A 25206-nucleotide genomic window follows, 5' to 3' on the forward strand; every position below is an offset into this window, starting at 1 on the left:
ACTTGGTAGATTAATCATCTTTTCCTGTTTGTCAATGTCTTTTCTTTTTGCAAAAAGTAAATTGTATCTTTGTATCTTAATCATAAAATCATATATCATATATTTGAAAGTGATCAAAGAATGGTCTGACAGGAGGGGGTTCTGAGGGAACACTGACACATGTTCTACCTCAACACCATAAGTCAGGACTAGATCTAGGGTGTGGTTGAAGCTATGAGTTGGTTGGTTTATCTGCTGGAGGAAACCAACTGACTCAAGTAATGAAATGAAGCCATTTCTAAAGCTGTCATTTATAATGTTTACATGGATATTAAAGTCTCCGATGATAATGACTTTGTCCGTTCTAAGGACCAAGTCAGATGAGAAATCAGAACTCAGACAGCAACTCTGAATGTGGCCCAGCAGGGGGCTGATATACAACTACAAACAGAAGTTATATTTTATTGTTGGTGGATGAGGGTCCTATGGAAGCAGCAGAGAGCTGTGTAAGACCACAACTCTGGATCCTCTGTCCGAATCGGAGTCCTGTGCTTGCTGTTGTTGCATCCACATGTCTGCGTAAAGGCCTCGTTTTAGCAGCAATTCCTCGTGCCTTTTATGGAAAAAGAAGTGATTCAGTGAATTGCCGGGGGACAGATGTTCGGAGCGTTGCACACTTACCGTCCACGCTCGGCAATCTGGCCCTCACTGATGACCAGGATCTGGTCTGCTCCGATGATCGTGGACAACCTTTTTAACACAGCTCATTAATGTAAGAGTCATTTAAAACAACAACAACAACAACAACAACATACATACAGTGTAAAGACAATTTACCTGTGAGCGACTACAACTGTTGTGCGATTGGCACACACTTTAGCCAGAGAGGCTTGGATGTTGCGTTCTGTCTGTGTGTCCAGTGCAGATGTGGCCTGTAGAGAAACTGAACGTTAGACCGAGAACAGCAGCAATGTTGGGAGTTTGGACTGGAATGCTCGCCAGAAAAGCTGATATCAACTTTATTTACAGCAATATGAAAGAACGGCAAGATCATTGTGGGTTTGTAATCTGACCTCATCCAGTAAGATGATCTGTGGGGCTTTGAGAAGGGTCCTGGCGATAGCTACCCTTTGCTTCTCTCCTCCACTCAGCTTCAGACCTCTTTCACCCACCTGCGTTTCATATCCTGTCGGGACAAATCACCAAGAAATGGTAAGAAGTTTGAAGACACTTACCAGAGAACAATTTAAATGCTACCTTCAGGAAACGCCATGATTTTATCATGTATATCAGCAGCTAGCGCAGCCTCCTCCACCTCTTGGTCAGTCGCGGTGATGCGCCCATAGCGGATATTGTTCTGAATAGTATCATTAAAGAGGACGGTGTCCTGAGGAACTACACCGATGTGGGCTCGCAGGGACGTCTGGTTTACCTGAGGAAAGACGATACAAAGAAGTACAGACTGAACTCCAATGTAACCTTGATAGCAGAACACTGATGCAGTATGTGCGACTGTATTTGGTTAGCTTGCATTGTAGCATCATGATAGCTTTTTGACTATTTCTGACACCCTGATCCAATAAACTGTATGAACCTATACAGTGCAATAACGTGCTCAAACATTTACTTTTGAGATATCCTGGCCATCGATGGTAATGCAGCCTCCCTGAACGTCATAGAACCGGAAGAGGAGTCGCATGATGGTGCTTTTTCCAGAGCCCGACGGTCCCACCTGTGCAGTTGTGTGGAACCAAACAAATTAAATTAAGTTTGAACCAATAGTTCAGGAAGCCGACGACAAGGTTTTCTCGACATACCAGAGCAACTGTCTGTCCAGGAAGTACAGTAAAGGAAATGTCCCGGAGAATCTCCTTGCTGTGAAGCAGTAAAATTGTATTAATACAAGTTCAATTTAGTGTTTAGCAAATATCTACGACTCCTCACCCGCTTGTGTAGCTAAAGAAAACATTCTTGAACTCCACTTTTCCCTGTTTGAAGTAAAGACTCCCAGCATTTATGTCATCTTTCACCTACACATGGAGAAAAAAAGATCTATATAGCATTCTGAAAAAATCTAAATCTAAAAATGTTGAGCAGATACCTCTTCCTCTTCCTCAAAAAGTTTAAACATGCTTTCCATGTCAATGAAGGAATTTTGGATCATCCTGGAAAATTAACAATATAATGTTAACAGCAAAACCTTTCAGATAAACTATGCATAACTGAACCTTGCATTAATCGGCATCACTCTCTTACCTGTAATAGGTTCCAAACCAGTTGAGGGGGGTGTACAGTTGGATGATGTAAGTGCCAAAAAGAACAAAATCTCCAACCTGGAACATTGTTTTTATAAACTCATTTTGTTAACATGCCCATTTGAATTGAGAAACCGGTAATATGCAGTGAAGATGCTGTTATAGATACCTGAAATTTCCTTTCAGTCACAAAGTAGGCGCAGAGCAGCGAGCCGGCCAGCAGACCTGATCCAATGAGCAGGTTCTGTGTTTGGTTGAGGAAGGCCAGGGATGCCTGGGTCTTCCACTCAGACACCTAAAAACAGGGGAAAAAAAGCTTCAAGATGGAGGCCTGCATCTATTTGGCTCAGTTATGACACCTCCTGATATAATATCATAATGTCAGGAGTTTCAATTGGCTGTGTGCTCAGTAAAGTGGAGACCAACCTGATATTTTAAGATGGCGTCCTCAAAGCGGCTGACCTCATAGCTCTCTGCATTGTAGTATTTTACCTATGGGATAGATTTGATTCATATTTCCGTGATTAGGTTTCTTTAAAAAACATGAATCTGACGTATCTACCGTCTCAAAGTTCAACAGGGAGTCCACCGCCTTAGACTTGGCGTTGTTGTCTTGCTGGTTCATATCACGCCTGTACTTGGTTCTCCATTCAGTGATGATGATGGTTAGTGCTGGAAGAAAGGATATGATGTTACAAATGAAGGTGTTTAGTGGGATTTTAAAAATCTGTCTGGTCGGTAGGACTTACTGAGATACAGGCTCATGCAGACAAAAACTATTAAGCCAAACCAGGCGTTGAAGTTGGTGATGAAGTAAATGATGGAAATGACAATATCAGCGATGGTCGGGAAGATGCTGAAAACTATGTAACTGGAAGGTAGAGAGGGGATAACAAGTCAAATTCCCTTTCAACGTCAATTATGGGAATATCAGTTCAGAAAAACTGCCCAGGTGACAAAACTTGAATTCTGTGGAATCAAAGAATGGTGGTACAAAGAAGTGATAGTGGCCTGGGCTGATGTGTCAGCTATTAAGTGCTTTCAAATCAACACTGGGGGGAATTCGGGAATTTTATTTCAATAATTTAGCTTCCTTTTGTTTGCTGTAACCTGAAATGACAGTTTTAATTATGCCTAAAAACTATTATTCTATCTACTTCATGGCCAATCCTGGTGTGACAATATGCTGAAATTCCAGAGACTCTGTGTGTGCATATATATATGTGTGTGTGTGTGTGTGTGTATATTTTTTGCAATGTCCATAATCAATTTGTTCCCTCTGACCTGAGCAGGCTGTTGATGGAAGCGGTGCCGCGGTCAATGCTCCTCAGCACTTCACCGGTTTTGCGGCCCAGATGCCAGCGAAGGGAGAGGGAGTGCAGGTGGGAGAAAAGCCGCACTTGGACCACACGGTTGGTGTACTGCTGCACACGTATCCACAGGAAAGAGCGCACGTTGCTGACAAAGCCAGAGGAACCTGGGGATGTTGTGCAGGCAGCATTTCAATGCTACTTCAATACTAATGAAATCCCCCCCCCCCCGAATCATCAAAGGTCATTACCTGCTCCGCCCCCCTGCATGAACTTGAGCAGGACGTAAAGACACACTGTCTTAGCCAGAGTTTGCCAGCTGCTGCCATTAGTCAGGTCATTCACTGAAAATGTTCAACACATAAATGTAAGACTTTGAGACTAACAATCAGTGGTTTAAAGTAAATAGCTATAAACATATGGATATGGAATGCACACTCTGCATTGGTAGCTGGTGGGATGCCTTTAAGCAAGGCACTGCTCCCCAATGTTGCTCCCTGGGTACTGTGGAACGGCTGCCCCATGCTACTTGCATTTGCTTTAATCATAGATGCACTATTGTGTGTCACTTGGAAGTATGGATTAAATGCATAGGACAAATTCCATGTATATGTATTTGTCAAATAAAGGCTTTCTTTCTTCCAAACCTAACAAAGCGTTAGCTTGCGGCTAATAAATAAATCAGTATTCATGATTAGCACTCACTCACCAATGTTCTTGTAATAAATGGGTACAAAGACATTAATTGCCCTCTCAGCTCCAAGCAGACCCAAACAGAAGATGACCAATAGCTGCAGTAAGATGTTGCCCTGGGGCCACATATAAGGAACAAGGAGCAATACTTTCTTCCTAAAACCCTGCCAGGTAGATTGGTTCTCTTCCGTTCTGCCTAAAAGGCTCTGAGGGAGGGAAATTCAAACATATATACATCACATCAATAAAACAAATGAAAAATTCTGTTTATGATAAATGCTTAATATTGTATATGTTGTGAAAAATCCAAGAATTTTAGCCTTTAAATATTCTAGACAAATTTATATGCTGTAATCTGAAGTGTGCATATAGTTATTACAATGTTGCAGCAAGCAGATGGTGGAACCACATTCATTTTACTACCTGTCTATCATTCTCTATATCCCGCTCATCTTCATTTATCAGTAACATGTAGGGTTTCCGCGGTAACCCTGGAGCTTTGAGTCCGATGAAGAAGAGCAGCCCAGTGGCAATGTAGCGAATCAGCCACAAAGCAAACTGAACCTGGGGGAAAATACCAGATACCAGACAAACATGGTATGCCTAATTATTATATTGACCAGGCCTGTCTCAATATAAACACTAAAGTCCCAGTTATCAACCCCATCAGCAGCACAGTCACATGGGTGAAAATCTCCTGACACACAAAATAAAAATGCATTAAAAACAGCTATAATGAATACAAAGGCAATTTAAAATGAGAAAAAAATGTCATCGTCATAATGACAAATGCGGTTGACTGGGAGGGGGGACAATTTTCTGTTTTGAATGTTGACTCTGAAAGTCAGGCTGAGCAATGACTCAGCACTTATGACGTGTTGTTTTTTTTTCTTCGTGAGAGCTTATCTCTTAAGGGGAAGTTAAGAGTGACACTGCAATTTTAAAGTGGAAGGACTGAAATATGCGTTCTCGTACACCTGCATGTAGGCACATGTTCTTGTTCATCGCCTGTACATTCATTACACTTATAGCCTGCATATACTATATGTACATTTGTAATATAGTTATGCTAAAGCACCTCTGGATGGATGCAAACTGCATTGCATTGCTCTGTACTTGTGACATGTGGAATGACAATAAAGTTGAATTCTAATTCTCACATTTTCTTCCTCACCTGTTGTTGACTGTCATCTAGACGCCACCACCAGTGAGGACTGTACCAGGAAATGAAGGCCAGGTTCTCAGCTGAGAAAGCCACACCATAGAACATGAGCAGGGCAGTGCTGTGGCCTCTGGTCCGGTCCATAAGCAGGGCTCTGCGCCTCTCCATTGTGAGCACGGCTATAGCCCAGGCCCATCCCAATGTTGAGAAGCAACCATACAGAACCACATAACCAGGAAGCAGTCCTCCGCTAGCAGCCCGCCACACCATGCCCCCGACAAACTGAGTCAGGAGAAGGGCGGAGAGGGCCTGCTGGAGGATATAGATGCGTGAGCGAGGGATGAACTTGGGCTCCATCGTGGTGCCATATTTCTGGTACAATATATAATGGATGGTGCCGAGAAAGAAGGCGACTGTGAGCAGGGTTGTAGGCACCAAGGTGAAGTAGAAGCAGGGGGATATGCCTTCATCCACCCATGTTTGAGAGATGGAGAAATTAGCTTCACAATAGCTTTTTATGCATAACATGGCTGCGCCTGAGGAAAAACAAGCAAAACACCTGATAAAGTGGAGGGTTAACAGGATTTAACATCATCACTCCTGCACAATTAATATCAAAAATACTACTAAAAAACAGAATATGCGTTCTAATCAAAACTAATGGTCCCTCCTTAACAATGAATTTACAACCTTGGATTTGCTATATTAAGACGCTGGGTCACGGCTCACCGTTTGTTAAGACAAAACCAGAAGGTGACGAACACCTTGAGCACGCAAAATACGTCCAGCTAATCTTACACTATTTCAGAAACGATGCACATATATTTATAGATATTGTAGTTTGTTACCGTTTCAACCAGGTGGGCTTCAGACGACCGACCTGTCAATACCAGGCGTTGCTCAAAAGAAGCTAAAAGTGAAAAAGTAAACTACCCCAGACACACCCAGTTTAAACTATAGATAAATCAATGCATGACAGGCCACATTTTCCGACGTATACATTGCGGCTTTAAACACGCTCACGCATGTTGCGACTGGTGTCCTCCTCGGGCTCAGGTTAAGAAACACTGATCGGTGACTCGGTGATCGACGCTCTGCTCCTAAAACCGGGGCTCGATTACATAGGCTGAACGCCACCGCCCCCTAGAGGCTGGAAACACATGTAGTCAAAAAGCGACTGCTCGTTCTGTTACAGATGACCGAAAATGAAGTCTTTCTTTGTCAAATATGCTATCTATCTAATAAAGTATCAAATGGTCCTAAAGTGACATGCACGCAAGATTTTGTTTTGGATTGTGACTCAAGGATAAGAAGATTACTGACTTCAACAAGCCTGGCCCTGTTCATTTTCTACAGAGCTGATGAAAATGCTTTGCCCTTAAATTGCAGGATCGGAAGAGACGGTGCACACAGTTAGTGGTAAATGTATTTACAAGAAAAAAAAACGATAGAAATTTACAAAAATATAGCTAAGGTACAATTGGACATATTCACAATTAGAATTCAACTACTACTCTGTACTATAAAGCTATCTACTATTGTTTTAAAAATGGGTTATTTTTCTTTCGAGAGAATTCTGAATGCAGGAAAAACTACAACTGCTTTTTGGAGGTATGAAACATTTCTGACGTCCAATCCATAATACCACAAACGGGCACGTGGAGGCAGTAGAACACCATATATGATTGAATTGTACTGTATAGAAAACCTATATAAAAATCCGGCCAGGAAATATAAAGAAATCATGAACTGCCCCTGTCCGACTGTCCGGTGCCCCTGCTCGCCTTATCTTAATGAGTTTTAAGAACCGTAGTCACCTCATATTTAATGTTATTATTTAGGATCCAGAGTTTAAATCACAATGCATTGCGGACATCTATTTATTAGACTTGCAACATTAAAAAATAAAACCAACTCCAAGCAAAATAAATCTGCTAAATTTAACGTTGCCACAACCCAAAAGTCTTATACGTGCGCGTCTTTTCTAGTTCTCTAAGTAATCCTGTTCGTTTTTTTAAATGAAAAAAAAGTTTGAACTGTAAAAATATGTAATCTTCAACGTTTCTACCACTTCAAAACCGCACACTGCAAAGCTGAACAAATACTTTTAAAAATCACAACTGTGAAGAAATGTACTGAGCGTGTGTGATTACAAAAGATCACCAGAAGGTGGCAGTCACAGTTAAAAGACACCAAGCCCTCAGACGACTGAAGAAATGACAATACTTATCAACCCAAGTCGTCATTGGGGGGTGTAATACGATTTTATAATATAATTCTGCAATAAAACCACTGAAGGAGTGATTTATGGCTATACAGAAACATAACCGGTGTGTCTTCTTCCAAAAAGAAGAAGGAGGACAGGCTTTTTGATGTTGAGAAGATTCGAATAGAGAGCTTGCCCATTTCCCCGCCAAACTGTAATTTTGGGGTTTATTACAAAGACACAAAGAAAGGAAGTGACTCAAAGGCAGCTGACACATCTGTCCTTCCTATGAGGATAAATAAAGGAGTCGGGGGTGTGGGATACCTGCTTGTGGAATAAGAAAAAAGGGGAAGTATATCCTGGTGGAGTGTGTTTAAGAAACGGGAAAATAAGAGCTCGTGATGTCTTGTGCGCACATACACCCACATAGGCCACAGGCAGAGCTAGAAAAAGGGCTAAAACTTATCATTTAGAACATTGACAATGGGGATAAAGAGCTTCTAATCTTTTTCATCTTCTTGGCTCTTTTGTGCGAGTGGAAATGAACCTTCTGTCCATTCCCACTTTTTTTTTGTCTCCCAGTGGATGTGATGGCCTGCCCATCACGTCCCTCATCTTTCCCCCCTTTTGTGGCCGTCAGCACATACAGGCTCAGCTGGAGCCTTTTAAATCCTTTAGGTGGCCTTTTTTTCTATTGAATCCCACCTGTTCTTTCATTCTGACTCTTTGTGGGCTTGAGGCTGACTGACATATATGGATGATAACAGATGAGGGAAGCGATGGAAGTGTTTGCCAATGTAATCCCTTGATTTAGAGAGCAAAGAGCCGTGGTGTTAGGAATGCCCAGTCTCATTAGCAGGGGCAGAAACCACAAAATATATGGGCTCAAATCATCTTTGCATTTTATTTGCAAACAGCAATTTCAAGCTCTTTCAAATCAAAATATGGAGGCAACGTTTTGGAGATTGCAATCTGGATTCTGAGTAAAATAAAACCCTTGTCAATCGTGCAAAAATTTCACTGATTGTGATTTTAATTCATTATTTTGTCTCAGAAAAATGTCTCTAATTCCATAAATGTCTGAACTCTGGCATTTTCTGACAAAGTTTGATTTCTCAGTCAGGATTAACACTTTTTCCCCATTAAGATTTGGACGTAAATACCATTATTACTAATTTAATTCTTGACTGAAAAGAAAAGATGTTTACTGTGTCCATTGTCAAATTATGCATTAAAACACAGCAGATATATTCTGTAACAGATCATTTGTAGCCTCTGCAGTATAAAACAGGCATTAGCACAGTTTTGTCTTCACAAGTCCTGCAATGCTAAGTTAAAGGGGCAATATATGGCATATTTTCACCACTGGGTGCACGGTTGTCTGTAGACCAAAGCAAAGTGTGTTTTTCCCCACACACACACACCACCACGCCACCACACCCCTTCACCTCATCTGCGAATGAAGAGCTGCAAAAGCGAATGTGAACCTTTCTTTTTCCGGCGACTTCTTCACCACCGACTGTTGTTTGTTTAGAGGTAAGATCGGATCCTGGACGTCATCAGGTGAACGTTTCTTGAATCATGCAACACACAGGTGAAATTATACCCTCAGACCTTCACATAGCCAACTAAATTATTTCAATCTAAAAATAATGAATTTCCCTTGAGGCATCAGCTGTACTCTTAAATAGTCATCGGAAGCTAACAGACTGAACAGTTGACAGAGAGAGCCAATCTTCCACCACATTCCCTTTTTGGTGGTGGCTGGTTTACAGACTGAGGAGCAGATGGTGATTTAAAATCAAACTTTGGCTGTTTGGATAGAGTCGCTCCGTTAACAGGGCTAACGTTTGCATTACTGGCGATCCAAGGACTATGCCTTGTGTATGTGTGTGTTTTTTTAGACATAATTGTTAGCCCAGGATGTAGATGAGTTTTTAAGAAATTCTATTATATTGCAGTTCTTTTTCTTTATCTCAGGAGGAACACAAATGTCCATATTTTCCCAATTTGAAACATCCTGTGCAGTCCCACATTGTGTGGGCTGGTAATGACTGTGAATGGGTTGGGATTAAGAAACCAGTAACAAACACATCAATCTATTGTTAAAAGTCTGACAGAGAAAGAAGAATTACTTACATGACTGGGAGCTAAAATCCCGAGAATTATGTGTTAGCAACACACCCAACACTGTAAATATGTGATTGCACTAAGTTGCTAAAAGGTCACAGGTTCATGAGTGAGTTTTTAAAAAGCATACACAGGGACGAGGACCATGAGAGAATAAATACTGTGTTGTTGTAGTGGGTAATGATTAAAGAAAAGAAATGCTAGCATCATTTTCAGCTTCACCAGCATCTGTGCTTATTCTACCCAGAGGAAAAAGGCAATCTAAAATACTCTGTCAGTCAGGGTCAAGCTCAAACTCAGACATTCAGTCAAGTTCATTGGGCCAAGTGGAAAATCTCTCCCGATGAAAAGGCTCTTTGAAACCACTCCCAAGCTCAAGGTCATCCTACGCATGTGCCGCGTAGCTCGTTTCAAGGCTACGAGTTCCTTCAAGTACCAAAACGTACGCGTGATGTGGAAAATGTGTTGCTGAAGTGCGTTTTTAACCCAGCACTGAACCAGTAGGTGGTCCATTTAAACCAGAACCACAATGATGTAACTCATTGCAACCTTTGTGAGTGAAGCATTCTTTTTTCCTCCCTACAGACGGCCAAAGAAACTGTCTGGCGCAATCGACTAAACTCTGAAAGAGGCACGTATTATTTCCATGAATTATGGTTTTTACTGGGTTTTGTTTCAGGCTGGTTGGCTTGAAAACAGATATGATACAGGTGCTTCCCATTGCACAATATCTAGCTGCCAGATTAGCATGCCTTACCATACCCAGTCCATTTAACCTCTGTGTGACAATGCAGCTAGCCTATTTTACCTCCACGCCCCACTATAAAATGCCTATTTAGCGCCTCTATCTTCCTCCATTAAACTTTCTTTCCTGTCTATAACCAGCCCATGTACAGTAGTTTCTTACATCTACACTCCGTACATTAAGCCTTCACCATTACATTTCTGTCTCACAGTAAACAGCCTGTAGTTTTTAGCCTCTTCTCCATTTAACCTCTTTGTCACATGCAGTCCATTCATCACCACAGGTTTCGGTTGTGGTTGCCAACACCTTCAGCAGTAATGTAGGCACGGTTGAGCAAAAAGCTCCTCTATTTTCCCCTATTTTGCATTTGAAATTCAGAATATGATTTGTAAATTGCACCAAATCAGCAGCACTCCAGTGAATAGGCACCATCCTTGGAAACCCCCCCCCCCCCCCCCCCCCTTCAGGTGATTCTGGATGTCGCACTCGTGGTCGTTAAAGTGGGATTACTGCTTTATAGCTATTAGGAAACACATAGGAAATTATCTTGAAACTTGGTGGTTGTGAGATACTGTGGTACTTAGACCCCCCCCCCCCTCCTTCCCACACACACACACACACACACACACACACACACACACACGCGGTACTCACTCTCAGCCTGATTTATCCATAATGGCTTTGAATAATGAAGTAAAAAGCATTGAATGAACTGATCTCCCACCCAAGACAGATTAAGAGGAGGAGGCACCTTCTCGCATGAGCGGCTCAAGTGAATGACCATGGTGCCGGGGACGCCGCCATGGAGTGGGACGTCGATTTTAAAAGAGCATCTCTTTCCTCTGGGTGGGTGACAGATCACGCTTCTGCGCATTAACTAAAGGGAAAGGCCATCCATCACATGTCATCGGCAGCCTGCGCGCTTATTGCGTGCAGGTCGTGTTCCTCACTTCAAGGCTTTACGTGTGGGCACGGTGGGGGGTGGGGGGTACAGAAGGCCTTGTGGGTATACTCAATGCAGACAGAGCATCGGGAGACAAAGACCCACACTGGTGTCAACAGGGGGAGGGGGTTATTTATTGAGCTGGGGGTCATGGGAATACTGGAAAGCATCTTCCTGCTGATGAAAAGCCGCTGCTCTCAGGCACACAGCAACGACAAGCAGGTTTGCGTGTTTTGACACCGTAGTGGAAGGAGGGCCAGGCTCACACGGAATAATCCATATTCATCTGTTTATGATGGCAGCAGATTTGACAGCATCACCAGTCAAAGCTCGGCGGGGGATGAAAATCCAGCACAAAGACTCAAATTCAAGTTGTTTGCATGGGAAAATTCAAGTGGAGAGAGAAAAACAAAGGCGCCGCACGTGGATGCAAATCTGCTGAAAATCAGCACATGAGGGAATTTATGTGCATAATTTGAAAAATGATTTGGATTTTTATTTCCTGCAAAAAAGTCAGAAGTGAACCAGAGAAAGAAAGAGATAGATAGAGAGAGAGAGAGAGCGAGAGAGAGAGAGAGAGAGAGAGAGAGAGAGCGAGAGCGACAACAGCTAAATGAATATGCTTTTGTGTGTGTGTGTGTGTGTGTGTGTGTGTGGGGGGGGGGGGGGTGCAATAAAACTGATGGACTCTTCAGTGCAGCCATGTTGTCTATACAGTACAGTATGTCTGTACATTAAATCCCTATAATAATGGAGTTACCTGAAACACCTTGTCAGATTACAAAATGGTTAATTTGAATACAAGAGACGTATTCAAACATTAAATCGCATTAAAATGTGCTGTTTATGCAATGTTACAACAATATTGTGTGTTTAATAGATATGACATATACAGTCTGTCATGTATTAACCAGATGTTTTGATACAGTACTCTATATTCCTGTTGCCATGACAGTTAAACTGTAAAAATTAAAGCAGAGCTTTGATAAGAGCTTCTTATCGAAATCTCAGAACAGACACACAAACACACTTGTAGGTGTGTACCCTGGCTTGTTGTTTTGCCACCTCATCTGAGCTCTGTCCTCTGAGAATCATTACCGCTACAAATAATCCCACGATGACGAAGACAGAACAGTTTCAAAAATGAGGACGGGATATTGATTTGCCATTCGCCGCAGCAAATGTCCGCAGACTTGCGTTGCCTGTTTCTTGTTCTTGTGTGTGTTTGTGTGTACGCGAGTGTGTGCTCCATCTTTGTGTGTGGTCATGAGAGGAAGGCCTTTTGTGTGGTTGGCTTAAACCGCCATGAAGTGTTTACTCGACTCCCCACTCGTGCCCCAGTGGCCTTCTGCTGTTATGTCTCCATGGGCTCCAACTGGAGCTTGAGAGGTGCTGATAAGCCAAATGAGCAGGGCCTTTTCCTCTCTGCTCTGCTTAATACACTGATAAAACATATTCCACTCGAGCTATTTAAAAAACTTAAAGCAACTTTTGGCATCACAGCACCAATGAAGTGAGGTCTTTGTCAGTAATCTGCAAACACTTAAAGAAAACCTTCAACAACCACAATATAAATTTGTGTCAGATGACAACACAGCAGTAAAAGGAGGAATTATTTGAATGAATACTGCAAGGTTCTGGGTTCGAATCCCCTGGAGCCATGGGGTTTTGTGTGTAGAGTTTGTGGGTTCTCCTGGTGTCTGTTTGCATTCTCTTTATAAAGTGGTAGAACATGGATGGATGGATGTTAAGAGGATTCAAAGTCGATGCTGAGGGCCACTAGGTTGCAGAAATGAAATGTCTGTGCTTATTTAACAACCAATTTTGTTAAATAAACATAGAGGACACATTTTGTACATGAAAAAAGTATTGCGTGTGTGTTGCGAAGTTGGCGTTTAAATGACATTTAGCTGAAGCTCAGCACAGTTGAATGAGGCTGTAAATCCTCCTTCTTTACTCAGAGCCGTGGTATCAAAAAAAGAAGGATGTCGCCACATTATCACCGCGTGCACACGTACGCGCACAGACAAACACACAGACATCCTGTTTCTGCCTCCTACATGGCATAAAATATAACCCATACCATCAACATTAACCCACTCAGAGGATTGAGGACATATACAGAGCACAGAGATCCATCCCACAATAGCTGAGCACAGAACTCTCCTTTCTCTGGGCTTCACGGGGCCTCAGTGGAACATAATCTCTTTTAGCAACATCAATTTTCTTCATGTCTTATGATCAGTTTATGAAAACAACAGTTACTGACTGACATCTACCATTTCGTTCTTGATTTGAAATTAAATAAAAAGAAGTATGGGTCTAATAGCTGAAAATAATGTTTTATTTATGATGCAGCCCATATCGCACATTAGGTAAAGCATTTACTCCCCTTTAAAACTTCTGTGGTTTAGCTGCCTCTTGTGTTCACTGTAAGTTAAGTAAAAGTATTGGAACGTGCTAATTTGGGGTTCTGTGCTATCGAAATACGAGAGCAAAATCCAACAAGGCAGCAGTGTTTGGTCTATTCCACTTCAGCTTTCCCTCCAGCGAAATTAGTTGTCTCATTTAGCTGGATGTGAGGATGTGAAAGTGACACTTTTACACTCGGCACCCCACGCTGCCCCACCCGGACGTACTGGAAACGTGGCGGAGCTTTTACAAGAGCCGCTTCAGGGAATACATGTGAGACTAATTTGATTCTGACATGAGATTTATGCTTAGAGCTGTGAGGTCATGGGAAGACTGTTTTGTAAGTCTACAACTGACAATTATTCTAGAACAGATGGGTCTCAATGTGCAAGAGAAATTGATTATCGCCTCGATTGAATACATAATGAGAGGGTGCTAATTTGCTGAGAAACTTATGACAAGGCCGTTTCAATTGCTTGCACTGCACGACACACTCATGATATTCCATCTTATATTTTCTCTTCATTTAAGGACAGCCAGAGCCAATCATGACTCTCTTTGTTAAAGTGCTCCCGCTGCATTTCCCCATGTTTTTCCTTGTGATTATTGATTATTGCCAGTCATGCATACAACCTGTTTTTTGTCCTCAAACACTCATCTCCAGTAAAAGGAGCAATGTTGATTGTGTTGAGATCATAGAACATATTACAGAACCTTCCAGATGTTTATTCCAAATCCTGACAAACTCATATTCGTTCCTCTGTGTGTAATTAACAGGTGGATGTTTATCACCTTCTTATATTTATTTATGTTTCATAAAATCGGTTATTAGAATCAGGGTGCTGGGAAATGATCATCAGATGACATTTGTCAATCATTAATCCTAATCTGTACAGTTTCTGAAACCACTTGATGGAAATCTGTAAGCAGCATTATCTCTTAAAGTGAGAATGACCTCAAAACATAGCATTTTATGGGAACAAAAGTCACATAAATCAATTTTCTGACCTTAATTTCACTTTTTGTCTCAGATTCGGTGACATGTATTGAGAAACTGGAACTGGCGTTTATTATTTTGTCTATGGGTTCATCTATGGACCCTTTTTCAAGCTCTTCATAAGCATAACATTAAAACATTTACAATTTACTCTTGCAGTTATCTGTTGGTGAAATTTATTGGACACAAATTCCATTTGGCAGTAAAAGTATAATTTTCATACTGTATTAAATTGGCACTGAATGCATAAGGAGTCCATTAGTAGCAGCGACTGTTGACTTAAACATTAAGTCATATTTCTTTTTTTTGGGAAATGGGTTATGATTTGGACCATGGCTCAAGGTCAAATGGCTTAACTTTTAATACTAATGTTAAAGTGAAAAGCATACACCCGAAGAGTTGGCTGTGACCTGTGATTTTTAAGGCTCAGTCCGTTTAGGGTCAATGAAAATTAAACCAAACTGAATATGAGACTTTAATCGCAGAATTTATTCACTGTCTACCAAATATATGAAGCAACTTTTGTTGTCCCCCCAACACTTGTCACAGATTTTACAAAGAAAAGCACTTTAAATGATTTGAAACCCAATAATCAGCCCATTCAGTAACAACAACGTCAAACAGGGCAATTACTCTTAAAACTAAATCCAAAGCCAGACTCACTGGAAACCCATGACAATCAGCAGGGATTATTGGGATTTAAACACACAATGACCATGAAGGCTGTTGGATTAACACAGGTGCAGCACATCGGGGGGTCCGGGCAATCAAAATGGTGCAAGTGTTGAGGACGAGGCACGAGAGAAGAAAGCTAACAACAGGAGACCCATAAGCTACACAAGCTGCGTTTCAAACTAAATGCAGCAGAAACAATACAAATATACTGATGATAAGTCAAAATTGTGTAATATTTATCAGGAAAATAAAACCTTTAATATAGGAAAATAAATCCAGTTTCTTACAGAATCTTACTTTGTTCTTCTACACCAGCGATTTAGCATCCGTGTTGAATATCAATCAGTATGTATCACCTCTGTTTTACTCCCGCTAGTTTATTTAACCTGTTATGTGGGTAGTTTACCATCTGTTTCACATTAAGAAATTCATTTAGTTTTGTTTCACTAAATCATCCGGATAGTAATGATGTATCATTTTCAGCTAATAACTGTGAGCATCCGCTAAAACATTTTGGCTTCTTGTATTCTTTGACATTAGCTTCTCCAGTGGTTAAGCTTAATCAGGAACTGTTGCAGCTTGGTACTGATGCTACAAATCACAGCTTTAAGCTCCACTGGCTTCACAGCAAACACTTGAGACAGATGGTTCAGAGCCACTTGTGAGAGACCTCCCACCACGCTTGATAACAAGTTTCAAGAACTATGTAGAGAAACTGGGCCCTGTAAACACAGTAGCCCCTAGTGGAGTGAGCAGGTGGCCTCCAGTGAAGGAACACTGGTCATGCTGTGTGGCCACGACATAAGTCAGCTGATTTGAAAAAAATTCTCACATATATTGGCTTTGAATCTGAGATACTTGTGCACCCTGATGCTGCAGCTGACAGTTTAGCTTCAGATATGTCTGAAAGGATGAAATCACCTTCAGTGCTTTTCATCAAATTTAAAGGCGCATTAAAAGCCGGTGTGGCTTAAGATCTAAATTTTCATCATCATTTTATTCTTCTGCAGTCACATCCTCATCACAATAAAAAAGGGATATTCTCCTAGGTGCTTATATAAGACTTGGCCTTTGTTGGGGCTATTGTCACTGCCACTCTCTCTCTCTCTCTCTCTCTCACACACACACACACACACACACACACACACACACACTGACCCATATAGGCTGTTTGAACCTCTGGCAGGCCATGCTAAGATTATCTGGGCCCCCTTCCCAGGAAGACCGCGGGGATGTGGGTGCATATGTGTAACAGCAGGTTGGATCCTGTTAAAAGAGATGTAAGGTTTAGTCTCCAGGTAGTTCTGTTTCTCAGACTGTCACTAAATTCGATGGATCTCCAATGTCTAATCTGTAAATCTTCCCTGATCCACAAATACATTTATTCCATATTTGTTTCTTAAGGGTAAGTGCTGTGGTGAAGCAGAAATCAACTATACTCCAGAACTTCAGAGGTAGAATATTTACTTGATTACAGTTATAAATAATTTCAACTTGTTGACACTTCTGAAGCTACTACTGTGGATAATATGAAATACTAAGTACTGAAACAAAGTTTTCTTCCTAGTTGTGATGACTAATGTGCTTGGCCTCCTTTCCATCTTGATTACATAATCTCCAAATTAATTAGCAGTGTGTTTCAGCCACTTCCTGTAGTGTGACCCTTCAAATCAGCCCCCTCCCTGGTCTGGCCTATCGACTTACAGGGTGCCAGAATCTTTCTTTGAAGGCTGCCTTGGCTTCAGAGGCAGAGAGACTTTCTGATCTGCTGGCTAAAGGAAAGGGGCCCCGCGGTGTGCCGCTACACCCTGATAAAGAGTAGCCAAACAATGATTCAGTGGCACAAGCAAATGGCATCAGATAAAATAAATTAAGAATAATCTGGTTGTGACAACAAGAGGCAGGATTGAACAATGGCGGTCCTGCTCCTTCGGTAATTTCCTGTCGGCGTTTATTTGTGTGATGTGGTTGTGACTCTTCTGCTGGGATCAATCAAACCTGCAAGCAGATGGCATTGCATTCCTCTGGCAGACTGGGAATTGCCTGAGTTCCTTTCTTCCTCCAGAGCTGGTAATTGGCCTGCTATGTCATGGAGCAGAGCATGCTAACAGCCACTGTGTTGTACTGCTTTTATGGCTCATAATGTGGCTGTAGGCTCCCTTTCATTGCTCAGAGTCCTGTTCAACATTAATTAAAAAGCCGTGATGACAATAAAACCCAAGCAAGGGAACACAACATTAACTCCAACACTTTCATCCCTCTTCAAAGTTGACATGAAAAACACCTACCAGCGTCCGGGAAACTTCAGACCCTACATACATCACTTTCTGAAACGTGGTGCTGTGTTTAATAACAAGGTTTGCACTGAGGTGGGGAAAGCTTACGTTGATAAATGGAACCGTGTGTGGGAGAGTCAGAAAGCTGTATAAAAGAGAAACAGAGTGATTGCATCTGTACTGTATGAGTCTGTGTGTGTGTGTGTGTGTGTGTGCCTGAGCACTTCAAAGCTTTCCTGCTGAAGCTCCTAAATGAGGGCCACCGGAGGTCCACACTAATGGGACATCATGGTGAGATTAGAGGCCAACTGACAACACACAACAACACATTACATATGGATGCACATGTGACAGGGTGCATTCTTGTGACTTCTTGTGCAATAAAAAGGGAAAGTTAGGCTGCAAGTTCCAGGTGGGTTTTGTGGTGCGTTAAGAGTGTTAAAAAGTGATTTATTTTTTACATCAGGCTGAAACAGGAAACACATTATTGTGCTTGAAATCATAGCAAATCAAATTTGTTAAAAGTTTAAAGAAAAACAAGGTAATAGGTCTGAATGGATTATGTGTGTGCTATGCAGCACTTGGCTGGCAGAGCTGCTCCAAAATGAGATCTTTATCAACTAAGGGCAGTTATGCAACCCGCCAAAATGATGTGTACCGTGAAGGATTGGGCAGCTAAGTTTTGGTTTTTAACTCAACATTATAAAAGTTTGTCCACATAACTGAATAGATTTCTAGAGCAGCAGTTGATTGAAAGGTATTCATTTGAAATAATGATCTTTGTAACTTTTGAATAGTTGAACCCTTACTTAGGAGTCACCAGTGTACATTAATCTCAATTTAGTCATATTTGATGTAAATTAGATCTGATTATTATTTTGGACTTAGTAAAAATGCATTATTTAGTGTAAAAAGGCTGTAATTTTCATTCTGCTAAATATAACAAAACTATCATTTGTTAGAACATTAAAAACATTTAAAAAAAATGAAAATCACCTATTCAAAACATCATGTTGTCTTTATAAAGAGGGAACACAAATATTTTGGTTTTTCAGAAATGGAGTTTGCAGCGTATTTCCTCAGGTATAAATCCTTTATTAAATAATCATAACAATAATTATAATAACAATCATAAAAAGAGCATTTCTGTACAAAGACTCCTTTAAAACAACGACGGCATTCTGAGCAGTGCGAAAGGAGGCGATCCTGTCCTTTTAATGTTTGTTTTTCATCCTCCTGGGCAGAAGGGGGCGCTGTCACTACCACTTGTCAGTGTCCATTTATGTCTTAGACCGGCTCCAAAGGCAAGCTGGATCCCCGAGGCTCCAAGGCACTTTGAAGAGAGTCAGTGGGGTCCAGAAGAAAGGGACGGCTTGTGTGTCGCTATGTTCAATGAAATAAGACGCTAGGTGCACACGTGCATGTATGTGTTGCGTGTATCCATGGCATTTATGTCCACCCAGGGCTTGAGTATAGATCCTGGACTTTTCAGCAGCAGACATTGTTCCCCTTCGTTTGTGGCTTCATGTTCTGTATACACTTATGTATATACATGTGATGGAAGGTGTATGTGCATCGGACGGACTCAGATTCTCCCGCCCTCTCTTCACCATGTCCATTAAGAGAGCACAAGACCACATTTGTAAAGCATCCAGAACACATAAATAAACAAAAATGGTTGAAAAAAATCGTAGTAAGTGGTATGTAAGTGTGAGCAGGGGTAGGTCCTTGAAATCATGGCTTTTTTTTCGACGTCCACGCTACTCATGCGTTGCTTCGGCGCTCCTTCTTAAATCCACGTATTTTAACTTTTAAAATATCATTTAACTTTTAAGGCTTTGAGAAGAGCCGACGGAGCACATGGGTATCCAAACCCTCCGTCAGTGTCAGTCTCGCTCTCGCTTTCTTTCCAACTTTGCCTCTCTTTTTGGAATTTCCTGCCCTCCCCAGCAATCCATAGGTTGCGCTGACCACGGCTCCGTGACCTTTCAACATTAACCACGTAAACGTGTCCTCCTGTTTGACGGGGACCAGCAACAACAATCTCTGACAACTAAATCTAACAGAGACTAACAGTAAACCTTCCTGCTGATAATAGAACGTATTAATACCCCCAGCCCACCACCTGCCCCCAGCATTACACATACACCATACGCACGTCTTCTTCGCTTATCTGCCATTACAGACTGGCAACCGGCCAGAACCAAAACACTGAACAGAAAAGGAGTGACCAAAAGACAAGCTTGATGGACGCCAGTGACTAAAAATACCACAGACTTTCTGGAACTGAGAGGATAACTGAGGCTGATAGGGTTCCACAACGGAATGAAAACCTAAAGGAGCTAAGTTCTAGGCCACTGTGTTCACGTGTGATCTGAAAAGACGTTCTAAACACGTCCCTAGCCTACCATCTTTCTGACACAGTACGTGTAGGTTACAGCATCCAGATTCAAAACTAGACCTCTTACAAATATATGATGCATTTATTAACATGTCTCTTTTGGTGGAGTCCATAACTGATATGTGTAGATACTTTTTGAGGCCGTCTGGGTAACCCCAGTCTTTCTCTCATTGGTTCTTTTTTTTTTATCAACACTGGACTTTACCGATTCCAACACTGGAAAGTTCTCATTGAGTGGTTTGGTTGTCCAGGGGTCTTCACCACCGGGGAAGCGACTCGACACTTAAGTGGACGGAGGAAATGGAGGAACTACTAAGATGTTTTTTTTTCCCCAAAATGACGTGCAGTGGATCCAGCTCACGCCTCCGTGCAGCAGCGCTGTTGGTTCAGTTTCACCTTGTGCTTGAGGCCGTCGTACAGTTCAAAGTTGTAGTTCTCCAGGGTCGTGGATGAGCGTGACGACAGGCCGCTGTAGGAGCAGGTGCAGTACAGGAGGAGGCCGGCGCACACGGCTCCGAGCAGGACCCCCAAAGAGCTCATCACGATGATCGTGACCAAGATGGGGTCCAAGGTGTAGAGCCAGGAGTTGTCCTTCTCTGAGACGCTGGTCACCGGAGGTTCTGATGATGGGGATGCCGTGTTCCATTGTAACCCTGCGCCAGGAAATCGGGAGTGTATCAATTTAGACAACTGCACCCAGACAAAGGCTTTTAATCCCCACTGCAAACATTCCATTCCATTAAAGCACATGAATGAGTGACAGAGTTTAAAATGTTTACGCACACCCAAGTAAAAAATGGGCAAAAGACAGCAGCTCATAGCCAGCCCCCCCGCGCTTTATACAAATAAAAACATCACTTTGTTCCGAGTGGGTCCCTGAAAGGGTCCAGAGTGAATATTCCCTTAATGGGTGTCACCCATAGTAAGAGAAATCAAAATTTTCCCCCCTCTCCAACATTAATATCACTACATACATCAATGTCTTTTATCAACACTCCCTGATGCTGCACTCAGCTAATGAGCTGCACTCAGCTAATACCGCCTGGTTGATACTCATCTTTAGCAAAAGGTTAGTCATTCCATTATTGAATAAATTCATTTCAGTTTTAGCTGGGGAAAATGTCCAGTAGCCTTTGACTTGAGAATCTGCATGGAGATAATAAAAACGTGTCGCTCACCTCCACCAAGAGGGTCTCTGCCGCTGAAAAGACGCCTGTCGCCAAACTCGGTGGGTATCTTCTCTGTCAGGGGGAAAACACAGGAAACACAAATGTTTTGTAATGTTTAGAATCTGCAACAGCAATTAGCATTCCGCTACTGCTAAATCTGGCAAAATTACATTTTAAATCACTAATGCGAGTCTCAGAGTAGTAGAAAAATACGATTTTATTAATAGAGAAAGATCAATATTACACATTCCTGTTAAACACAGTCATCACATGACATAAAGATGGTATAAGACTGTTCATTCCAGTGATACGACGATGCAGACATGGCGTCATCAAATCATTAACGATACTCATCATTATCACCGTTTAAATCACTGACACTGTTATAGTCCAGTTTAAGAGTGGTGTAAAGATGGTAACAACAAAATAATATTAATAACATTGAAGCAGTGCTAGTGTCAGTCTTGCTTTCCACTGTGGACTAGAGAGAGTGGTTTGAATTCAGCCATAATGCACCAAAAACTAGCGCTGGCTGCATCACTGTAGCCGACAGCTTAAGTGTACTTCACATTAGTTTCCTTTCACGGAGCGTATATGTTCTCTGCTGCTCCTGGCACAGGCAGGGAGAAGCGAAAGTAACAGCTTGGCAAGGCACATATCTAGATGTGGAGGTCTTGGACGGCCAATGGTGTAATTAATGCTGTTTCCAGGGCAACTAAAGTTGGCAGCAGACACGGCGTTGCAAGTGCCATAGATGGGAGGGAAAGTGCTTACTGCAGCCTTAATAAATGTTATCCGTCCATTAACTAATTACAACTATTAGAGATTTGGAGCGTGCTACTGTTGAGATGGAGCAGCGAGAGTGTCCTCTTCCCCCTTTCTGAGTTGATTTAAAAGCACATGGCGACAGCGTGCCAAAACACACCACACCCCACACCCCCCACCTTTATTCTGGACAGCTTCTAAATTGCAGCAACAAATCGAGGTGCTTTCTGCTGAGCACTGGGCTATTCGGTGATGGATATTTGTTGGTGTGTCAGATCTTGAAAGCGTAGCCTGTTAAGCCACAGAGCGAAGACCTCAATTTAATCCGGCCCTGGGTGCTAAACGAAGCACACACCAGAATTCAACGCTAACGTGCTGAGTGAAGACAAAGACGCTGGTGCCAATTTGAGCATCTCAAAATGATTAATATCGAAACTGCAAATTAGACAATATTGATTTTAGGGACGCAACTCATTACCGAGATGAATATTTCATTCGTGTTGTCGATTTTACCTATTTAATGTCACTTCACAGTAAAATCATGCCAAGAATCTTAACATGCGGTGCAGGTCCAGACCACACTGTTATTATCATTTACCTGTTTTCCAATTCCTCACCTAGCTACTCTTCTTAGATCACCCACAATTATATTTATCTCTGAAACCAGATGGTCCCAGTAATTCAAACTGGCATTTTTAAAGGACACATAAATCTCATTACCTTTTACAATGCTCTAATATGGTGATACTTATTTAGATTGATAAATTAAGTGGTTAATCTATACATCAGAAGGTGAAACAAATATGTTGTGGTGAGTTGTTTTTTTTTTTTTTTTTTTAAAGAAAACCTCTCGAAAAAGCTGTTTTTCCTGATTAATAAACTGATTCACTAATGGGTCAAAGCTAGGTCACAATATGGACGGATAACAGAAAAAAGCCTTTAAGTTAAAAGCTATGTTAGATATTAGTAGGAGGTGCACTGATTCTGTCTCATGGCACTGGATGGAACAGCAGGCAGAATCTTCTGATCTGGTTCTCATAATGTGTTGGCTCTTTGTCAAGGTTGCACGCATACAGGAAAACCCTGCTCTTATGGCTTCCAGCTGGTTGGGCGTCATTGCGGGATTTGTACAAGTATAAATCAAGAAAAAAAAAAAGGAGTGATGGGAAACAGCTAAACAGCTAGCACACATTCCCACTGAAAACACAACAAAACTTGGCTTTCATCAGGGCAGCTCAAAGACTTGGCGAACAACGGGAGTGGGTGGTGTGAAGCAGAGATGGGAGTGGAGCAACGCGCTTTATTACGCCAGAGAATCAAGATGAAACGCTAAATGCTGCAGACGGCTGCATCCATCACTGGCTGATGCCTTTATCAGGAGGAGACAAGATGCTCAATCAAACGAGCTGGTTATCTCCGTTTGTGTTTGCAGGACTTAAAGTGTGATGGATTTGCATTCCATTGTTTTAAAATGTGCACATGCTTTGTCGCAAAGGACAATGGAAGGATTTTACAGCGCCCTCGCTGCTGGTGCAGCTCGTATCACAGCTATCTTGCGTCGTTATTACAGAAGAGCTTTATTTTCCGGGGCTTGCCAGATCATGAATGCCTCGAAGCCTAACAGTTTTCTCCTCTCTGAGCGCTGCAGAGCTCCACACGTCTCTAGGGTCTTGTTTTAGTCTGCGGTTTGGCAGCTCTGGCTGGCAGCTCCTTCCAGCCCACACATGCCTGTGTGTTCTGTCCACGCCGGGGTCATTTCGGGAGGACCGTCGGCATTACGAGGAGCCAGACGGCGCTCAATGGCCCAAAACGAGCTGTTCAAATAAATAGCTTACTGAGACTTCAAGTCCTCTGTTGAGGAGCAGCATAGTGTGAAATGTCAACAACAAACTCCTTTAATGGCACCGAGATGAAAAACAGCAACCGATTGCAGGGGAGATGCAGAAAGAGACAGTTTTGCAAATTGTCACTTCTCAGGACGGTGCCTGCGTCGTCATCACTCTTGTGACTGTAAACTAAATCGAGTCGAGCGGCTACAGAAAGCGCTTCTTTTCAGCAGAGGGTGCGGTGTCGGTCCCGGCTGTCCAACCTCACTGTCAGGACTGGCTCCACCCCAGGGGTGGCCATACTGGAAGACCAGTTAGAATACTGGAAGCACTGCGAGGAGCTGTGATAGGCCACTGACAGCTGGCTCTTCTTGGTGGCCAGGTGTTGTCGGCAGCAACAGAGGGCTCTGACCAAGATGGCCACCGCAAGGAGAAGCAGGGCACCCCCGGCAGCCATAATGTAATACCAGTGGATGGGCAAGGGAGGCACAGGAACGCCCCCCCCTGGTAGGAGAAATACAGAGTAATTGGCCAGCGGGAAAGAGAGCGGTACTTGTTCAGTTTTATTTCGTCGTCAGGCGTGCACCTCGCATGAGCATGCACAAACATGCCGGTTGCAAAAAAAAAAAAAAAGAAAGGAGAAAAACGTAAAGAAATTTCCAAGACCAGAAATGAAATAAAATTCCAGATGCATCTATTTCTCTCGGACTGCGAGTTTTCACACCAAGCTCATCACAACAAGACATTCTGGTTTGAAATCAATGTCAGAGGTCGAATGCAGCGCGATTCGGTTTCTCCGTAGCTCTGATGAAGGGACTTGTGTGAGTGTGAAAATGAGGCCAAAATAATTAGTTTTTTAAAGCACCCACACGCTGAGTTAAGCTAACTTCCTGGTCGTAAACAACCTTCTGATAGTTTGAAGTCTCAGAACCATGCAAAAATCAGTCAGATGCCGCATGAGACCCGATGCTGGACTGGGATTTGCTGTCAAGCTGGCACCAGTTGGCAGATTTCTTTTGAGTACATAATTGATCCTGTTCTCTTTTCTTTTTTTCTTTTCCTTTTTTCTTGTGCATTAAACTCCTGGCTGGTCCTCTTCTCCACAAGCCAAACTCCGTCTCCTTGGAGACTATCTCCACAGATCCTTTATGCTGCCTGTCGCTGTTTTGAACCCCCTTTTTTAAATTCTTAGGAACTAACCTTCCAAGAAGCCTCCGCTTGGCAATATATGCAAAAACAAACCCCTGACGACGCTGACAAAA

At 42.3% G+C, this 25206-nt stretch overlaps 2 protein-coding genes across 3 annotated transcripts in view; both read right to left on the bottom strand.

Moving 5' to 3' along the window:
• Positions 1-233: 233 nt before the first annotated feature.
• abcb6a (ATP binding cassette subfamily B member 6 (LAN blood group) a) lies at positions 234-6485 on the bottom strand. The gene is made up of 20 exons (XM_011606097.2): positions 6248-6485; positions 5412-5935; positions 4661-4801; positions 4254-4443; positions 3796-3888; positions 3519-3711; positions 2984-3105; positions 2797-2906; positions 2661-2726; positions 2404-2529; positions 2236-2312; positions 2081-2144; positions 1924-2009; positions 1797-1854; positions 1607-1711; positions 1237-1411; positions 1053-1165; positions 817-911; positions 661-729; positions 234-592 (listed from the first exon to the last, which is right to left on the bottom strand). The coding sequence occupies exons 2-20, from the start codon at positions 5925-5927 to the stop codon at positions 463-465; spliced, it is 2529 nt and encodes an 842-aa protein (XP_011604399.2). The 5' UTR covers positions 5928-5935; positions 6248-6485; the 3' UTR covers positions 234-462.
• Positions 6486-18862: 12377 nt separating this feature from the next.
• Positions 18863-25206, bottom strand: part of nrp2a (neuropilin 2a) — a 55513-nt gene continuing 49169 nt past the window's right edge. Inside the window, exons 17-18 of one of the 2 annotated variants that reach the window (XM_011606099.2) lie at positions 21363-21425; positions 18863-20837 (exon numbers count right to left, since the gene is read on the bottom strand). In XM_011606099.2, the coding sequence (XP_011604401.1) occupies positions 20542-20837; positions 21363-21425 (359 nt within the window). In that variant the 3' untranslated portion in view covers positions 18863-20541. Of the gene's footprint in view, positions 20838-21362; positions 21426-22937; positions 24449-25206 lie in introns of those variants that run through there. The other variant, XM_029839967.1, reaches the window with a different exon arrangement.

This window comes from Takifugu rubripes, chromosome 8 (genome assembly GCF_901000725.2).
Source record: "Takifugu rubripes chromosome 8, fTakRub1.2, whole genome shotgun sequence".
Classification (NCBI taxonomy): Eukaryota; Metazoa; Chordata; class Actinopteri; order Tetraodontiformes; family Tetraodontidae; genus Takifugu; species Takifugu rubripes.

Coding starts and splice junctions, on each gene's coding strand:
- abcb6a (XM_011606097.2), bottom strand. CDS start 5,927: ATGTTATGCATAAAAAGCTATTGTGAAGCTAATTTCTCCATCTCTCAA. Junction 1,855..1,923: donor TTCTTTAGCTACACAAGCGG/GTGAGGAGTCGT, acceptor ACTGCTTCACAG/CAAGGAGATTCTCCGGGACA. Junction 730..816: donor ACAGTTGTAGTCGCTCACAG/GTAAATTGTCTT, acceptor TGTGTTAAAAAG/GTTGTCCACGATCATCGGAG.